Here is a 20,311-nt window from a genome sequence, read left to right as displayed (position 1 = left end):
ACCCATTAGGCTACTGCTTTATTCTATGCCAACCAGAATATATCTCAAGGCGCTGGATAAGGACAAAAAAATCAACAACAATAAGAGAAAAAAGCAATCGCTGTACCTAATCTGATTGGCCGGCTGAACCGACACGAATTTTTTCCCCCGCTCGCAAACTCGAGGTCAGCTCGGGACGTTAAAAAATAAATAAATGAGAAAATAGAAATGCGTAGAAAGTAGAAGACACGGCAGACAATCTAGCTTGTTGGCGGCGGAAGTGATTGACTGCGCCGCCGTCCAATGGGAGGCCGCGGCGCAGCTGGCTCGCTGTACTGGCGGAGGCGGCGTCCAATGCAAAGTTCAGACGCATGACGGACACACAACTGACAGTTCCGCTGTCCTCCCGATCCACACTGGGGAGAGATGCGAGTTCATTCACAAGTGTGAACGCCGACGAACAGAAAGCGTTGAGAGGCTGCACAATAAAACAATTATAATGATAATAACAATCATAGACGCAGGCTGTAAATGCGATGTGAATAAATACTGGTGGGGTTGGTGGGTAATATGGGTGCAGCACCACTGCGAGCCGGTTTTAAACCTCATCCTTCACAGGATTCATTACGCGCCGTGACCTCCACTTATTAGACAACACATAAACAAATAGCTGCTTCCTGCTCGGGCACGAGCAAACTCAAAAGACCTCGAGTAGGAGGAACGTTACTACTACAACTACTATTACTATAACTCCCACCACTTCCAGAGAGCCATCATGGAGCCGCTTTCACCGTCCCACTTTGCTCCCTGCGATTGGGGCACAATAATGTTGACGGATTCCTGATCCAACCCAAGACAGTGCGCCGTTCTTCCAATAGCAGCTTTAAGTGAAAAGGCGTGCCTGCCTGTCTGCCCCCCTCCTCCTCTTCCTCCTCCTCCTCCTCCTCCTCCTCCACCACCCCTCAAAGTACTCGATGTATAGTTAAAAAATGGGAGGGCACACTTGAACCGAGCTGCTCTATGAAGGTAGGCTGCAGCGTGTGTTTATTGATGAGATGAAAAGAAGATGGAAGTGAGAAATGAAACAAAGTAAAGGAACATATTAAAAAAAACACAACAACAACTATACGCGCTTCGTCGGGGAAAAACGAGGGGAGCCGTGGAAACGCTGTCGCCACTTTTTTTTGGAAAGAGCTTCGAAGTGCAGGTAAGAAATTGAGAAAAGTCGGAAAAGGGATGGGTCTTTACAATATCTATAACGCGATTATTACACGGAGAGAAATGAGAGGAATCCCCCCGGTACAAGAGGGGGAAACATGCTCGTTGACTTTAGGCTGATGTGCATGAAATACCGCTGACTTCCATGTAGTTGTTGCTGGCTTTACCAACCAAATATCGAGCTCTACATAATCGGAAACTTCATTCTTTGGACATTGAATAAACGTGACGCCAGCTTGCTCCAAATGAAATTAAACGAGTCCCTCGTGTTAGGGGAGCTCAGTTTTTTTTTTTTTGGCTGCCAGTGGTTTTGTTGTCCGTTTCTGTTCGGCTACAAAAACGCGCTGCCCTGGCATGACGCAAGTTTCCCCATCTGTCATTATTCTCAACATGCCCCTTTACCTTTAGCCCTTTACTTTCGGATTTGCCCCGTGAGCCGGGCAAAAGGGGGGGGACACACTCGAGAACAATACTCGGGGAGGGGGGGCAAACTGTGCTCACAGGTCTGTTTCTCTCAATCAGCGATGCTTGTTCACATTTTACACACTGAGCCCGGAACAACTGTGGCAGCCGACGTGCGCATTGGGCTTTTAGGTCAGTTGAATCGGGAGGAAAGAAACGCGTTTCCTTGTTTCAGCGACACACCGAAAACGCACTCTCGCTACAGACATCGTCCTAAAAACGCATCTCAGTTTGTTGAACTTGCCGGAGAGGTGGTTTCGATGTGTGAAATGCATCGTTGTAGCAGCGGCTTGTACTCAGACAGATGTCTAGCCTATTTTTTTTATGAATTAATATCAATACGGCGTGGCATTTATGAGATGGGCTTACATTAAGATGTGCTCAGCAGGCGGTGGGGGAGGCTGGCTAATATTGTTGGTTGAAGGTAAAACAATACTGCAGGTTCCAGTTGAGATAAATCACATCTAGATCCGGTGGGACTCTTGTCTGGATTTTTTTTTTTGGGGCCATGTTTTATATTAAATGAATGGTGCCTTTAATTGTCGCAATCCGCTTTTATCCGGAGCCTACAGTTTGTGAAAATGTTTGCGATTTGAGGATGCTTTTTGGCAGAGGGTGGCCTAGATATTGGGGCCACGCTCTGGTGTGATTAAAGTTGCAAGAGACGCTTCCTGCGTGCCTTTTTGAGACATTTTGTTGCAAAATATTCATGGGCAACTCGTGATTCCTTCTTCGCGTTTGCTTAACAGACGGGAGCGTTAGAGGCACTTCACCTTTTTTTATAAAGTTACAGAAATACGTGCGTGTGTGTTCAGCGCTAGCGCGATAATAAATAAATAAACAAACGGGGCAATGACTGACCAAAATTCGCGGAAAGGACCATGGGGGAGTTGAGCCGGAGGAGCATGTCAGTCTTGTTCTTCTGGGCTCCATCTATCTGTGCGCGACCGCGCGCGTGCGTCCGCGAAACGAGCAGAGCGTGCGTGCGTGCGCGTGTGGCCAACAGATGTTGTCCCAAAGCGCTTGGCTTTGTCAGATAAAGAGAGTAATACAGCGTGTTCCTGTGTCTATTATAAGCGGCACTGATGCTGTCTACGACACAACGCGTTCCGTGTCCGATTCCCGGGCACCGGGCTCGCCTGGAGCCCCAGAAGTTGTGCGCAGGTATGGAGCTTTGCGTCAACGCATTAGTCATGTCAGAGGTTGATTCTGGTGTGGCCACCGCCGCCGTGTGCAGGGAGACAGCACGCACACGAAGGCCGGTCTCGGGTTTGACATATAGGGGGAGGCTGCGTGAGAGAGCAGCGCTGTGTCCAGCTCCGGTCTGTGCATGTGCACCTGTACGTGTCTGCGCGCGCGTGTGTAGGTTTTTCTTCTTTTTTTTTTAAACCACGTAACTGTGCGTTCACCCCATCTCACTTTTGTTGTGATCACTTTCTCTCCCCGCCTTCATTCAGAATACGTCTCCACAAGGTAAACGGGCTGCCTTCCTATAGGCTCGGTTACGTAATTCATGGCTGCACTGAGTCGTTTGTTTTCTGAATGGATACATTCGGAGAGCACAGAGCAGCGTGCAGCTACAACGTTTCACTCTGATGTAAGATATTGCAGCTGAGCGTGATTATAAATCTGGCCTATGAATTGGAGCATATTGATCGAAAGGTCTGCATGTTGGTGAGTGAAGTAGAAATGATGTTGTCACAAAGCCTATGTTAGATGGAATACCCTTCTTCTGAGAAGGAACCCCACATGAACTTAATACCTGTAATCTCTGGACATTTTATCGTTTTGAATGAATTGGAGGGTGCTTGTCTTGTGTATAAGTGCAGCTCTCACCACTGCTTGATGTCCAAAAAAACCCTCCTGTTTTATCAGCTCAGAGGTGTACAGTAGCGGCTGAAAGAGAGACAGCCATTATGTGCGTTGGGAGTGTTTGTAGTCTGGAGTATCAGGTGCAGTTTCATCTGAGTTAAGTCACTAATGAGTATATATATGTATATATTCCACATGTACATTAATATTCACAGTGTCTGAGCCCTCGCCATTTGCCAGCTTTCTGTGTCACGGCTAAAACCCACCCATGACTAATGAATATTTAAGAGCATGTCTGCAGACCAAGGAAACTCATTATTATATGAAGGAGACCCAGCAGATAAACTGTAGACCTCCTCAGATGAATGCAAAGGGGGGGAGGGGGGGTCAGTTAATCCACACTCAGCAATCAATCCCAATTTTCTTTTGGCTTCACCATCCTTCACTCGTCCTCTGCAGCTCTCTCTCTCTCTCCCCCTTTCTCTCTCTCTCTCTCTCTCTCCCCTCTCTCTCTCCCTCTTCACATTCAGCCATTTATTATTGACCAACAAACTCACACAATGTGGCCACAGCGTTCAATTTTGAAATCATCTCGGGCTGATTTGGTCACTCTCGCATTTCTCCCACCTGATCATCTGGGTTTACTCAAGTGAAAATGTGTAAGGAAACCATGCTGTACTAATAAAATGAGTCCATCTTGGACTGTACACGCACACGGATTGGCAGGTCAGCATCCCAAATAATTTGGAAGCGCAGCAGAGGCACTGATGCCCAAATAGGCAAGAAAAGAGACATCTCTCTGGGGCCTCCGCAATGCCACATTTCTGGTTATTCCTTCAGCGGGCTTTTACCAGATTATCCTGGTGGCCTGCTGCATACCTTCTGTGCATAATGGCATTTATAAATATATGTCCATTATGTTCTTTCAATGCAACTCTCTTGAAAAGATTTTTTGGCGCTGCTGGTTTTTTGGACAGTCGTGGGAAAGGATTGGAGGGGAGAGAGCATTGTAATATTGGACATGAGTGGAATTCACCCGAATCCACTGTTTATTTCGCCGCGGGTGTTGTCAAGGAATATTGTGGCTTATTTGAACAAATACGTGAAATTTAGAAAATATAAATTTAACTGCAAATTTAAGCATGCACCAGCAATAAGAATAATAATAAAATAATATAAAGTCTAGCATGCAGCAGGGGCGGACCTTTACAGATAAAGTAAAATGAATATTGTAATCCAGAATTCTAAATAGTGTATTTTACCACAGTAAAACAAAAGACATTAAACAAAAAAAAGAAAAAAAAGAAATATGCACTTGAGTCCATCTTGGCACTTTGTCTACCCCAGTTGAACATATTTGGCAGCCATTTTGGGAATGCAATAGAGATCCATCGATATAACGAGCCACTTTGTGGATTGCATCCAGAATGTCACAGTGCTTGTTAACTGCTTGGCCTTTTTGTCTCAGACGGTGTTTATCCGTTTTCCCCTCCTTTTCTGTTCCTGTATCATTCTCATTAGAAGAATATTCCCCCATGGAGCAAAACTAATCTTTGATGTGATTGCCAACTGAGACTGTTTTCAGGTGCACATCTTAAAATTATTGTTAAGTCTGGTAATGAACTACAGTATAGCCTTTAAGCCTTTAATGCGTTTAAAGGTTAAAGGTTTGGTTTTGTGTAAGAAGAATGTCTCATGTTTCTCACCTCCTGTTAATTGCAAAGACTGATGTTTTACAGCAACTGCAGCTTTAATGCTGCATTTGAGTCCCCAGTTACCCTGGCAACCCTAAAAAAACCCCTCTTAAGCTTCAGAGTCTTATTTTATATTAAATGTTATGCGTATTAATTTCCCTACTGTCTCTTGATCATAGTAATATATAATCAAATTAGTCAATACTAGCTAACTCCACCTTGTTAGCATACAGGATTTTTGCAAACTCGAAATTTGCATTGGCAGGCTAGCTGCCTCCTGGCTAACTGGCTTGGATCCATTTACCCACAAATCACCCTTTTCCCTCCTTTATATTTATACTAATATTTTTTTTACACAAAACAAGCTTATCCTCATATATATATATATATATATATATAATATATTTCCAAAATACTACTAACACATTTGCAAAACCCACGGAAAGTCCGTCCAAGTTGCCATTGTAATTAAGGAGAGAATTTCCCCTTCAGCTGCATTATGCAATGCAGAAATGCTGTTATGATGAGTTATGGTTACTTCCTTCCTGGAAAATAATATGCCTTGTTTAAGTGGAGGGAAAATGCATCTTGTTTATTGATGATCATTTTGCTTGGATAGAAATATCTTGGAATATATTACAGGTTCTTATTTTGGCAACCAGTCAGTTGTGCGTCTATAATGTTTAAAACAGCTATATGTAACATTGGTGTAGATTGACATTATTTGTCAATTCATTGAGCCAGGATTTTCAAAATACTCTCACTTAATTGGCACTTAGAATTACATTTAAGAAACTGGATTTCACTCAAAACCCAATGAGTTCCAGAGCATGCAGGATGCATAAAAACCAACAAACCAAAAAGTTTAAAATCATGTGTTTTTATTTCATTTTTTCCCCTGTTTTTCAAAGGACTTTTGTTTTGGAATCTCCCCTCCCTGCAAGTATCAAAGGGATGCGTAATGAAAGCGCACATTGAGACTAAATATGTATTTGCCAATGTGCCATGTCGTTGTCAGGAAGCTTTTGTTCAGTTCTAAAACTTTATAAAGTCTTTTGAAACGCACTCATTATCTTCCCTTTGACATTGTTTTAGGATTGACTGTTTCATATTTCCAAAATATCTATAAATATAAAGTGACATCCCACATGGAACAGTTCAGCACACACTTGCCCCAGGAAGCATGCCCCTGTTGTGTCTTTCTTTAATGTTAACACATACATTTAGTGCAGCACAAGAATTTATAGACTCTTATTCTATAATTCTTATAAAATTCTGTCCTGTAAATTACAGTACATACGGTTCAAACACAATCCAGTTGTGGGTGTGACCATGTCTTTCCATTACCTTTTCTAAAATTGCTAACAGACTCTTGATTCTTTATATTTTCAGTACTGGTTTAAAGCTTTTCATTAAACGTCATCTGTTTGAGGGAACTAAGACTAAACTCATCATGCAACAACTTGAACCAGAAGGCGTTTTACAAGAAGTACTGCTTTTTGTTGTTGTTGCTGTTGTTTTTAGAGCTAACAACTTGTTATATGTGAATCATATATCTATATCTATATCTATATAGATATATATATATATATCTATATATATATCCTGTATGTATATTTATACATACACAGCCTTTTTTGCATGACAGAAGCAAGTATTTAAACTTAATTCATACTCCTTCACGTTTAACACACACACACACACACACACACACACACACACACACACACACACACACACACACACACACACACACACACACACACACACACACGCAGGCCCAGGCATTCGACTGATGTGAAAAATGTATCCTGGATTCTAATAGCGAAGTTGTATGTTTGCCAAGGTGCATGTGTGTCCTCAGTTCACCCTGCTACCCATATGGTTTTCTACAAGTCATGGTGAGATCACTGCTCAGTTGAAAGGGAAAAGTATCTCAAGAGGGTTTAAGTTTTTTTTATGTGTGTGTGTGAAAGTAACAAAGTCTTCAGCAACTTTCTTTACTTATTTTACAGAGAATAAGTGATGGGTATTCTCTTCTTCTATCTTGGCTTCGGCAAGACTTTTTTCAAGCCTTGTGCCAGTAAACAGTACTCACCGCAGCCAGACGGTTAAGATTGTAGTCTCACTCAAGGTACATCGGTATGCACTGTGCACTGGGTAATTATTTACACAATAGTATTTGGGTTTGGGTTTTTTATCACAATATGAAGATTGTGGAAAGTATTTATGCAGAATCTAAAATTTTCTTTTTTCTTTTTTTATTGACAAAATCCTTTTTTTAATACAGCTGTGGGAAATTACTGTCAGACATTTTGTCATTTGGAAGAAACTCTTTAACAAAGAATTGTCTTTTTAAACATTTGTTTTTATCATAAAATCAAAGGAGGATCGGCTCTACGTTGTTAATTGCTCTGAAAATGACCTTGATAAATACATATTTAAAAAAGTCCTTCACAAAGCTGGAAATCATTTTTCATTTGAGATGGATTATTATGGAGACTGTTGTGGTTGGATTATGACACTTGGTTCACATGATGGAGCAACATAGACTATATAAATATGGATGTAGTCTTTGCGACGTCACCCGTAGCTTTCTGGTAGTAGGCGCCTCCAGCTGTCACCATCTTGGCAGCGATGACACAGCCTAACTCCCAGCTAATCCAAAAATGGGCAAAGAGGTGTTTTTGAGGTGGAGATGAAGCAGAGGCCACAGCTAGCAGCCTGAGACGGCACCCACCTGTTAGGCTTTTCAACATTATGGCGTCTATTGGCGATTGACTCGCTTTCCGATCCAGCCTCAAGTGGTCATTTGAAGTACTGAATTTTTCCACGTTGCCTTCATTTCTCATTGCCGACGTTTGAGCAGGAAGAGCGTGTGTAACCTGTTCAACAACAAACAAACAAAGTGGCAAAAACAAATTTACAGTTTTACCAAAGTTGCTGGGCTTGTTTCATAATAAGTTTGAGTTGAGAAATAATTCAGATCCTTCGGGTAACATCAGCTCTCGTTCATAACACCTGGGTTACATTTTCAGTTCAGATTCACTCCATGTGTCAGGCTTCATAAAATGTTGAAGTGGTTAGTAATGGCAATTAGAGTAAAACTTGAGATTGAATACCTTGTGCAGTTGCTATGTAAACTCAGCTTATTCCTCTTTCTCAATTTCCAATAGTCCTTAAATGTTCGTGAATGCATGTTAGATATTTTGTGTTGTAATGTTTGACTCCAGTAGGCTCCGCTTCTTGCTAATATCTCAAGGTCCAATCATTCACTCAAAATTATTTCATTTTCAGTCCCATTCATGGTCTTTTCAACATATCTCAACATGCATTGAGAAGAAGGATGGGCACCACCCTAGGCAGCTTACTGGGCTAACAAACAGGCTCACAGAAGCAACAGGATGTAGTCCTTAAAGGTGTACTGCTAAATTTGCTTCACATAAATCCTCTGTTGCACAAAGTAGAGCTGTCCTTGCCTGAATCAATTCTGAGTTGACTAACGCTGATGATTTTGTCCACTGATTGACTAATTGAATGAATCGAGAGATCTGAATTCTCTGCAAAGAATCACACAAAAGCACCACTTTAAATTTTACATTTAATAGAGATATGTTTCTAAATGTCCCCAAATAAGTAGTTCAATATGAAAAAAGTAAAAAAAAAAAACATACTAATCGATTAAAGAAATTACCCCAAAAAATCACCATTGGTCGACTAACTGATTGTCATTTGTGAAAAATGAAAATCCTCCTCCACCTCTGAGTCTAACAATGATACCATTAATTACTTAGAAGTCAACCAGACATTATTTTTTTTTTTATATAGTCATATTTCCGGAAACGATGATCTTAGTTTACACTCTGGGGCTTATGGGCTGTAGATTGTTACCACCAAAGAGAATCATTCTGCTAGATTCAGAGAGCCCACGCTGACCAGCAATTCATGTGCATTAGCGAGGCCAAAGGGCCAGATGATTATCATAAACGGAGGTGATGGGTGGTCATGGTATCACTCCACGTAGTGCTGCGAGTTGACTCTGTCTTAACCGTGCTTTCTGTTCAGGGAAGAAAACCTGAACTACACAAACGTTTAATCACAATAGGAAGTGTAGAGACTGAAAACAAGACAAACGCCGGAGCCATCACCAAACACAGTGTCTTTCCAGAGAAAGAGACGGTTATATCTGATCAGAGATAACTTGTGGTTATGTGTATTTGCTATAAAACTAGTATAACCTCAATCCAATGTATCTTCCTCTGCAGTCATTCCTGGGCTTGGTGAGGAATAAAAAGATGTTGTGTGCACGCATGAAAACCTGCCTGCAAAACAATTTTTACAACACAATTTAACATAACAAAGCACAGCCTTAAAATATTTTTTTAACCGCAGAATGTAGTTGAAAATATTGCTCAAAACCTTGACACATCATTTACAGTTTTCTTTTTTAATGCATAATGAACCCTGACTGATTTAGTAGTGATAAATGTGGCTCATATGAAGCTCATGAGCAGTGTTATATGTTTGCATGCATTATTAAGACTTAAATGTGTCACTTGCCATCGGTTTTCAGGGCTGGTGTTGGTGAGGTAGTAGTACTATAAAAATACAGTTGCTGAGTAACAGTGTGTCTTACTTACAGTATGATTTGGATGTTGTTCGTATGACTCTACCTGTTATAAATGCCCTACTTTTGAAACTCTTTGTTCCTGGGGGTGTACAGTGTGTAGCACTTTATATCAGCTCAAATGTCTAGATCATATCTAGTCTTCTTTGTAAGGGGTGAAATCTTGATATTTTTTTGGCCTTTCATTCGTTTCTTGTGAAATTCTGCAGTTGGTCTTGCTCAGTAAGTTTGTCTTGCGACACAGAATTGTATGGATAAAGTTTCCTCATGTGGTTAGATTGCACCCAACCCCCCCATTGGATTAACAGAAAACCTTACCTTTTGTGCCAACTTTTATGAATTTCAAACCACACTGCTGTATGTTTAAGTCAGTATATGTGACTTGTGTTGCTCGGCCAGCCTGCAGACTGGATCGGACCAGAGGTGCTAACACTTGGTGAAAGTGTGTATAGGGCACTTGTGCGGTCGACTGTGTTTCAGTGTGTCAGCATTACACTTTTAGAAATGTCAAATGACCTGATGAGACATATATAATCTGTATTTACAACACAACAGCTTGCCAAACTATAAATACACGATAAAGTGCTAAAGTCCATAAGGCTCAAAATAAGCACAGAATATTTTGTCATCTGGATTTTATATCTTGCCCACATAATGAGCAAAAGATGTAGTTAAAGATGTAAGTATGTTGCAGGTGTCATTAGTTTACCTGCATAATGACTCACTTTTATCTCAGCCTGATGGCATGTGTATTGTTGTTGCCGTAGCTACAGGCCGACAAAGTATGTTGCATCATTAAACCATAAAATCCATTCTCGCCCCTTTCCTTTGCCTGTGCGTCGTTCACAAGCAGCACGTTAACAGTTTTGCAGCACGTCATGTTGCTTCGTGGCCGGTGACCCTGTTTAAAAGGCAAGTAGTGAGCTTGCCAGATTCTGGGAGAGAGGCTAGCTTGCTGACCCTTGAAGCACGGACCGGCTAACAAATAGTCCGGGGTTGTGTTGAACTGCTTAAATCCCCCTTGTACATTTGTGAAAGTTTAGCGGAGTGCTGGACCACCTCGCTGGCTGCTGGTCATACTCTCGGTGCAGAAGTTCTGATTCACAAATGTGGAAATAACGAAGCAGTTGGCGGTTTATTCCGATCAATCACAAGCCATCTTATAAAAGTGTGTAAAAAAAATATATATATAATTTTGATTCCAATTAGCATCGCCTACATAAAACGTTACATCACAGTTAATGTCACAATCACCTTGACATAATTCATTTATTTTCTGACACATTGGAAAGACACACACGCACAACACTGAATAACCAGTTTGTTCCAAAAGCCTCCATGATTCTCCTTTGTTGTGTGTTTCTGTATATGTGAGAGGGTCTTCTAGGGACAACCCTTAACCTAAACATATCCAGAGGTCTTTGCTGTATACACTGCACTCTACACAGTATGAACTGCATGCTTGTTAGCAGAGATCCCAAATTATTCTCTCATAATTCAGCACAAAGCATCTTTGTCCTGATTTATCTCCCAAGGACATAAAGTCAGGAGAAACGTTGTATTCTCTTAGAGATATAAACGTGCTACAGCCCCCTCTGCACTACACGGATCTCACTCACTAATGTACCGTCCAGCCGTAAATAGAGACAGATGAACACATGCATATGAGTTGATATCTCTCGCCAAACAGATTTAATTAAGTGCCCTTTCTCATGATACACTACTAATAGACAGAGTAGTCCTGTATGAGCATCTTTTTAAGTTCATGAAGATCTCTCGACTGCCCCGTAAGGTCCTTTTTTTTTTTTTTGGAGAGGCAAAATGTGCTTGACGTGTGTAGTAGCTGTAGAGAGGCAGTTGCTGTGGACACTTGTGCCTAAATGATAACTCTTGAATTTAGCATTATCTGCTTCGGGGGTTAGAGGTGTTTTGGAGCGATCATATGAGTAGTCAGATGGTTCTTTTTGGTCAAATGCTCATAAACAAAAGCACAACCATTTTCCAGTTCTGAGAGATTTCTTAAAAGCGTCCTTTCCAAAAAAAACCGAAGTGATTATAATTTTAATGGCCGTGAGCCAACAGTAGCTGTTTGTTTTTTGCCCTCTGTGCTCTTTTTTGGAAACTTCCTAAAAAATCCAGTTTGGAACATTTACAGATAGCAATAATTCATGAATGTTTGTGTTCCCGAAAAAAGTATATTAGATGTAGATTATCCTCCCATCTGTAAATAGACAAAGGATCTGCTATGGATAACGGGTGGCGGTGGCGGGTGTGTTTTTGACAGAAAATGACGAAGTTGAACAAGCTGTCCTGTCAAAAAATATTTAAACTGTCCTTTACTTTGTGTAGTGGCATTGTGTGTTGTTTGTTTGTTGTTTGTTTGCCTGAGGAATTTATTTGAAAGCCGCACATCCTGTCACATTGAGATTCAGTTGGACTGAATGTGTTATCACATTGATCTGCTGTGCTATTTGAGATATTTTAGTGGCGGGTGAACTAAACACGAACAGTTAGATTAAATAAATTGGGGACTATAAAGACTTAACAGTCCCCGTTAGTGTATGATGCACAGAAATGTCTGAACATAATAAGGTTATTCATGCAGGCTCTATTGACCATTGGCCATAACATTACACTGGCACTATGTAATTACTTCACAATGCTTCGACAGAGTAAGAGAGCTTTCGCAAACCGAAAGAAAAAAATAGTGGTGAATTAATGGAATGCTATTTTACAGTGTTTGCATATTTTTAAACTGTCTCCCGGGGGTTGAGCTTGAAATTGAAACTGTATTTTGCAGGAAGAATCACTGGTCTGTGATGTAGGTGAGGAGCCAGTTCAAAGTACAGGAACAGGACGTTTCACGTCCAAATTGTTAGGACACCTGGTTCAAATGTAATTCATACATGTTATAATTATCGACAGACATTCAGACGCGTTTAAATAAAAATATTCAATTGGCGACTTTACACCATACAAATTCAGGGAGAAGGAAGGCAAAGCGAGAAAAGAAAATGTTGTGTAAAAAAATTCTTGGCTCAACTTGTCAAACAGCCTACGTGCTTGTTGAGGATTTTCAGTGACTGCCATAAAGGCAAATCAATTACATTGTGAGACTGTGAGGTGTTTTCTGCTGGATTTCCTGGTGTGTGTGTGTGTGTGTGTGTGTGTGTGTGGTGTGTGATTTAGGTGCATACCTTACCTGTTAATTGCTTCACGGCGTTATAGACAAACACCCGAATGTAATAAGAGATGTGGTGCTCTAAATTACCAGTTTCAATCAGCCAACACAACATCGTTGGGCGGAGATGAATATTCACTTACCTAAAATAATAATTTTGAATTATGTTGATCACGGGGAACTAAGACACAATAGCACTAGCTGGGGATTAATTTCCATGTTATTTTATTTTTTTCAGAAAAGTTTTGAGATGTTGACTGATTACAGTGAGATGTAGCTGTAAATTGTTTTGTCAGAGGAGTGAAATGAATGTTGAACACACCTTGAATTATCACTTGTCAGAACACTTCATCACGCGGATGCTGCTGAAAATCTTCCGCCGTGCTCGCTACACAATTTACATTGTGTACTAAATTACATCGGATCACATATCCAAACCATACTATTAAAGCATGATTTCTGGTAGTTTATATGCTAATGCACTTGGGCTAAATGGATCAGTGAAATTAATAATTACAATGTTGGAACAGCGATGGTTAAGCAGCAGAGATTTCAAACAAACTCATAAATTACTATTAATTAGATGTAACACAAAACACTCTTGATAAGTGCAAAGCTGCAGCACATTCATGGAGGTGCTGCATGCACATGTATGGACATGAGCTTTTCACAATGGCCCGTGGCCCTTTTGTCTCCAGATTTAAATGCATCAAGAGCCTTGAATCTATGCTTGTAGTGTGTGTTGTAAGCACTATTTGCATATTCAGGATGTATATTATTCACATGGCTGATACCGCTCCTTTCATAAGCATGCCGCTTATGTCTGTTCTGAACCCCATCCCCCATCTTCACCATTTTATCCCCCCCCCCCCCCCCTGATTAACTAATGTCCAATTCGATGTACCGTATTCCATGAGCTTGTCACCTAATACAGGCAGCTGATTAACCTGGAGTCTGGATGGTGAAGTTGCAACCCTCCTCTCCCTGTCTTGTTTTTTTTCCCTTTCCCCCCGCCCCCCTCCCTCTTCCCCCTCCCTCCCCCCCTCCCTCTTCCCCCTCCACCCCTCCTCAGTCTTTGTTGTGGCGGCAGCAGCAGAGCATGCATTGCATTGGCGGTCTGAAGCATTGTGTCTGATTTCCAGCAGACAAACTGACCTCTGGGGATTTATTGACAGCAAACTCCACAGAGGCAGACACAGAGCTGGGAGCATGGAGAGGCAGCCAGAGAGGGGTGGAGGGTGTTGGGGAAGGTTTGTAGGGAGGGAGGGAGGGGTGGGGGGCGGGGGGTGAGACACAGACGGAGACACAGACAGATGGAAGAAAAGACGGCGAGAGAGTTTCAACGTGATCAAACAGGAAACAGGTAGAGGCACACTGAGATAGAGATCAATACGAGGAGGGAAAATACACGCCCCGATTTTTAGTTTAATTCAAAAATTAGTTTTTTGGAGGAGCGTTAGGAAGTGAAAGAAAATGGCTGCCTCCTACAAGGATCTAATTAATTTTGAAGGATCATCAGCCCCTTTAGTCCAAGGCAGGGTACAGGAGGGAGGGAGGGAGACAGACCCCTGGGCTGATTAGAATTCACTGCAGGTAGGCGCTGGCTGCTGCTCACCCACTGTGTCACGGCTAAAATGGAATCACTGTTGTGAGTGGCAGTCTGGGCAACTGAAGCCTGCTTCCCTTGGCCTGCTCCTTTGTTGCCAGCATTCACCTCACTTTACCCCTCAGGCAGGTGGATTTACATGTCTGGATGGCGAGGATAGCCAAGAAGGGTACATACATGTTTGCATTGTCTAACAGTAGTCATGGTGAAAAAAAAGGGCCCGTGGCATCAGAATACAGTAACGTCTGAAACTAACCGTTGCTGAAAAAGAAAAAAGGTCAAATATTTGCCACTGTTATGGATTCAAGCATTTTGGCTCATGTTTGTGTGCAGCACTTTAAAGGCAAGGCTTTAACATGATATTTTTGTTGGCTTTCACTTCGACTAAGTCAATTTATTTCAGTGTCAGTGGTTAGGTAGGGCAAGGGTTACACCTACAGAAGGGGTTTATGGCTTGGGTTGGATCTAGTTTTTAAGTTAGGTGTTGGAACAAAGCTCATGCTTGGGGTTCAGGCTTGTATTGAGGTCCATAATGAAAGGGCTAGAGGAAATGGTTCCAATTTAATTTTAGATTTAGGAGTATCACTGTAAAATATATTTTCTGCCCTGACCGAAACGGAAGGACTAACCATTGTGCGTGTGTCTGTGTGTATTTTCGTAGTCGGCACGAGTGATCACCTCCCTGCTAAACACGCTATTACTTGTCAACGTCTAATCAGCACATTTGTTAGTTGACAAAGACATTTCAAGGAACCAAGCACACGTTTCGCTGCCCACAGTTGTTCTCAAAGTGGGGCCTGTGGACACAAAGCAGGCTGTGAATGCAGCTATTTCAGGTTTCTTACACCTTAAGCCTTCTTTCCCCCCAGATATCCTGCTTGTCCCTAAACTGTAGATACAATCATTTTATTTGACCATTTCGGAGGTACACTATCTGTTTACTTGTCACCTCTGTGTGGGACGGGGAAAATATCATATTTTCATGTACTTTTCATCTGTAGATTTCACCTCCGTTTTCTCAAAGCGGGAGGTGTGTCCTCGGGAAGTACTCTGGGTTTGTTAAAGAATAATACGTGTCAAGATTAACACACAGGTCTGGTCACAAAGAAGAAGCCTCGTTCTGTTCATCAGCAACGCGCTGCTGTTATTGGCATTCCACAGAGAGCACTTGATCTTCATGTTGTAGCCAGCGTGACAGCTAGGAAACATTTTTCACTTTGTTTAAAAAAATTAAATAATGTGTCGGATAACACTTGTAATTACTATCCAAACTCAGTGAATGATAAATATCCACATCCCAACACGCCGAGTAATTTCCACATACTTTTAAAGCTTTGAAATATTTGAAGGTGGTGTGGGACTACGGAGAGAGAGAGGAAATGTAAGGACATTTTTTTCTCCAGCGTGCTCGACCTTAAATGACACCATAATATGGTTGGGTTTGTTTCCACTTTTGAGGTCAATCCATTGCATAATAATGTGTGTGTATGATAAAACGGCAATTGTGTGAGGCTTTTTAATCATCACCAAAGCAGCTCATCACATGCTTAATGTTGTTGAATGCCTGTCTTGTGTTTCTCAATGAATGCCTCGTGTGTTTAACAATTTTTTTCTTCTATTATTACAACTTCTAATGTCTGCTCTGTGTCTGTAGTGGACATTGTCTCGTTTAATTTGTGGATATGAAAATCCATATATGTACACACACACACACACATGCACACACGAGTGTCAGCGAGTCCTTTTCTGAAATATTTCATCCGAGTAAATTCACATGGAATTTCTCTGTAAGGGTGTGGTTATTTTGCCCAGCGGCACAGATAACGACAGAGAGAAGAAGTGGCTCTAATACCAATATTATATTAGACCTTGATTTGTAATTCCCGATCATGTGCACACAGAGACGTCCACCCGTCTCGCTTTGAAAACTCTTCACACATCTGTTGCAGCGTGTCGGCAGAAGATATTTGTGTTACTGTGGCTCCCGGTTCATTAAGGGAGTGGCAATATCGACGAGGCAGTATGTGGCATTAAGATTTGTCTTTGTCTTTTGTCTCCCCCCCCCCTCCAAACACTGTGGCAGAGCAACACATGATTTGGACAGAGAGGACTGACAGCCTTGCCTAGCGCCCGGCCTCTGATCAGCCATCTCCACCAGCAAACTGAAGCTTGACCCGCACTTCATCACCAGCTACACAAGCATCTTCGGAACAAAACGTCATCTAACTGTGAGTACCCGTCTTCTTCAGTTGGATTTTTTGGTCTTTTTTCTTTGAAACGTGCAAGTTAGAAAAAACTTGAAACTGAAACGGTGCTGGAAACGAGCACTAATACTTTTAACACTATAGTGCTGCACATTTATGCTCAATTATATTTCATTTGGACACAGAAATCTGTTAACATGGTTTTATTGTTAGTACGGCTTCAAATTATTTCTGTACAGTTTATAACTGCACTCCAAATTATAAAGCATTTCTTCACATGTTCTAGGTTTTCCTCCCGTATGATAGTTCAGTTATATGTTGATTCTGACATTTCATCATCACGTTTATATATATATATATATATATATATATATATATATATATATATATATAAAATCGTATTCATTAACAGACACAGTGTAGATGAATTATTGACATTGGATGGACATGGTTTTGTAGTTTCCAAGATCAAAATGAAGACCTTTACCTTGTTTCAAGGAAAGATTCGCGTCAAACAACTGCTATTATTAAATTATACTCAGGCATGTTTATGTGCAAACAAAATACATTTTACAGCAATTATGAAAACCTAAAATCTGCATTTTTCTAACACTTACTTCCTCTGCAAATTCGATTTAGATTAACATTTCTTTTCACCGGTAACTGAGAAGGAAAGCATCTTAAGTTATCTTGCACACTTATCAGCCGGGTCACATCTAGTCTATTCCTAGGATAGTTAGGAAGCGCCATCACAGTGAACACATGGCTAACAAAAGAGGCCTGTTGTCGGGTAAGCCCAGTGCGCCACCTAATGGCGGTTGGAGGGATTTCAGGAATGCACGTAGAGAAGGAAACTTGTAACATTTAGACAGGAAACCATCTTAATTGTATTCACCTTGTCAATGTAGACTTTTTAAACCACCATTCAAGAGACACATTTACCTCATCCTGATATTATGAGAATGTATTGTATATTACATATTGTAGTTTTAACTCTTATGACTGAATCAAGTATTGATATTACTGATCACATATTTAATTGATTGTAGTCCTGTGACCTGGTCGTGTGTTCTAACATTCAGCCAAAATGTGTTTGCATGCAAGAGAGATCTATACCGTTTTTTTAAAACTCCTCATAGTACTCCTCATCAAGTATTTCTTTATAAAATCCTTCATTCCATGTGTATAGGTGTGTTCAGTCTACTCTGAATCAATGTGGTGCTTGAGTGGGTCAGAGTTTTTAAGTTAGGTGTGTTACTTCCTGCCTGCAGGTGACATCAGTTGCAAGGGGATGACCGAGCGCATTCATAACATCAATCTCCACAACTTCAGCAATTCTGTACTTGAGACCCTCAATGAGCAGCGCAACCGTGGGCACTTCTGTGACGTGACTGTTCGGATCCATGGAAGTATGCTGCGAGCTCACCGCTGCGTGCTGGCCGCTGGAAGCCCTTTCTTTCAGGACAAGCTGCTCTTGGGCTACAGCGACATTGAGATCCCTTCTGTGGTCTCAGTGCAATCCATCCAAAAGCTGATTGACTTTATGTACAGTGGGATTCTGCGGGTATCTCAGTCAGAGGCCCTGCAAATCCTTACTGCTGCCAGCATCCTACAGATCAAGACCGTCATCGATGAGTGTACCCGCATCGTGTCCCAGAATGTGGGCCTGGCTGGGCCGGGGGGGTTCCCTGTTATACCAGGAGACTCTGGTCAGGAAACCCCCCGTGGCACGCCAGAGTCTGGCACCTCTGGGCCCAGCAGCGACGCAGAGTCAGGCTATATGCAAGCAACATCACAAAGCATGGACCGTGCATACACATCACTGTACTCCTACACTGGCCTCACTCTGCAGAACGGCACCCGCGAGCGATCCCTGTACATTAACCCTATGTCGACAAATTACGATCCGACTCTAAGCACTCAGAAGGACCAGCAATCTCAAGATCCGCCCTGGATGAACCGCATCCAGGAGAGATCTCAGCAGGTCGACCGCTTCATCTCCACAGCAGAGTCCACCCACTGCCGCAAGCAACCCCGACCGGTACGCATACAAACAGGAGGGATGCACATAAAGCAGGAGGCCGAAGACGAGTATAGCTGCTACGATCATTTGGGGGACTGCCAAGATGACACTGACCATACTGAGGGTGTGGAGAGTGAATCCAAGGTTGAAAGTTTTGACTCAGGGGTGAGCTCCTCCATCAGTACTGAGCCAGATGCTATGGAGCAGCAGCCGTACCTGATGGGCTTTAGCCGAGAGGGGGGCGGCGACAGTCAGCAAGGTGAAGGAGGTCCAGTGCATATAGAGGTCAATGACTCGTCCCCAGAGCAAGTCCAAGACGAGGATGGGGACACATCCCACAGCACTAGTGACAGTAGCATGATGCAGCCCCTGCCAAACTCAGTCATGTCCCAGTCCCTGCAAAGTACCCCGCACTACATGCGCCATGCAGAATCACACACCAGCAATCTGAGGATGCCGCTCACCGTGACCAGCAATTCCCAAGTGATGGGCACTGCTGGAAACAACTTCCTGCCCACACTCTTTCCTACACAGCCGTCTAGAGACATCAAGCCTTTCCTTTACCTTCCTGGGCAGCAACCCCAGTTTGTGACCGGGCCGCCCCCTGCAATGCCATCATTCCCGAACCCCATGTCGGTACAGCCAGCGCCAGCTCAGCAGCAACAGGTCGTAGGAGGACTTGGTCCCGGGGAAAAGAAGCCCTATGAATGCACTCTCTGCAGTAAAACCTTTACTGCGAAACAGAACTACGTCAAACACATGTTTGTCCATACTGGTACGTCAAAACGTCTTATTTGTACTTGTTTTTATCTTAGTTAAATGGAGTTAAATACTTGTATTATCCACAGTTAATGCAGGTAGCAGTTGTAGTAGCAGAAATACTAAAATAAATATTTTTTGGTTAGTGGATGACTTCTTAACACCAGAGAGGCCTTAAGCATTAATGTAATGTGTATACTCACAACATAAAACATGTAGTGTGTTAAATTAGTGTATTAGCTGTGTGTTTATACTGCAAAAGTATAAAGCCTAAATAGATAGACATGCTTTTAGGTCACAGTTGACGAGTGTCTTTGTTATCATTCACATTGGACTCACAGTGCTTAGATTGCTCATGCAGCACATCATCACAGCGTGCTCTTCTTACCTCTAGCATCGGCAGCCTTATTAATCATAAACTGCAGAAATCAAAAATAGAAGAAATTAGATATAATATAATTAGAAGTTTGCCTCCTCAAATAGCCGTTATTATTTATTAGCATCCATTGCTTGTCCAGAACCACCTATGACGGCTATTTCCATGTGAATAACGACGCGGTGACATATTGAGAAGGAGAGTCACTGATTGATCAGTCCTGTGAGATGAGATCTGAATGTCTCGTGGCGATCAATGATGGATCATCTTTACTCAGTCTGGCAAAAAATTATTATTCAAACACAAACAGGATGTCAGTATGATTTAGCATAATATTGTATCGCTGTCCCTGTGAGATTACCATACATCT

The 20,311-nt window shown here is 42.0% G+C and overlaps 1 protein-coding gene across 1 annotated transcript in view; it reads left to right on the top strand.

Annotated features, from left to right (window-relative positions):
• The first annotated feature begins 943 nt into the window (after window positions 1-943).
• The window catches only part of zbtb20 (zinc finger and BTB domain containing 20), a 32,486-nt gene continuing 13,118 nt past the window's right edge, over window positions 944-20,311 (top strand). The window contains exons 1-3 of the mRNA XM_084028920.1: window positions 944-1,186; window positions 16,663-16,807; window positions 18,055-19,581. Coding sequence (XP_083885046.1) covers window positions 18,075-19,581 — 1,507 coding nt within the window. The 5' untranslated portion in view covers window positions 944-1,186; window positions 16,663-16,807; window positions 18,055-18,074. The remainder of the gene's footprint in view (window positions 1,187-16,662; window positions 16,808-18,054; window positions 19,582-20,311) is intronic.

This window comes from Eutrigla gurnardus (genome assembly GCF_963514095.1).
Source record: "Eutrigla gurnardus genome assembly, chromosome: 15".
Lineage (NCBI taxonomy): Eukaryota > Metazoa > Chordata > Actinopteri > Perciformes > Triglidae > Eutrigla > Eutrigla gurnardus.
Note: the sequence above shows the minus strand (reverse complement) of the source record. Positions and strands in the feature narration are given on the sequence as shown.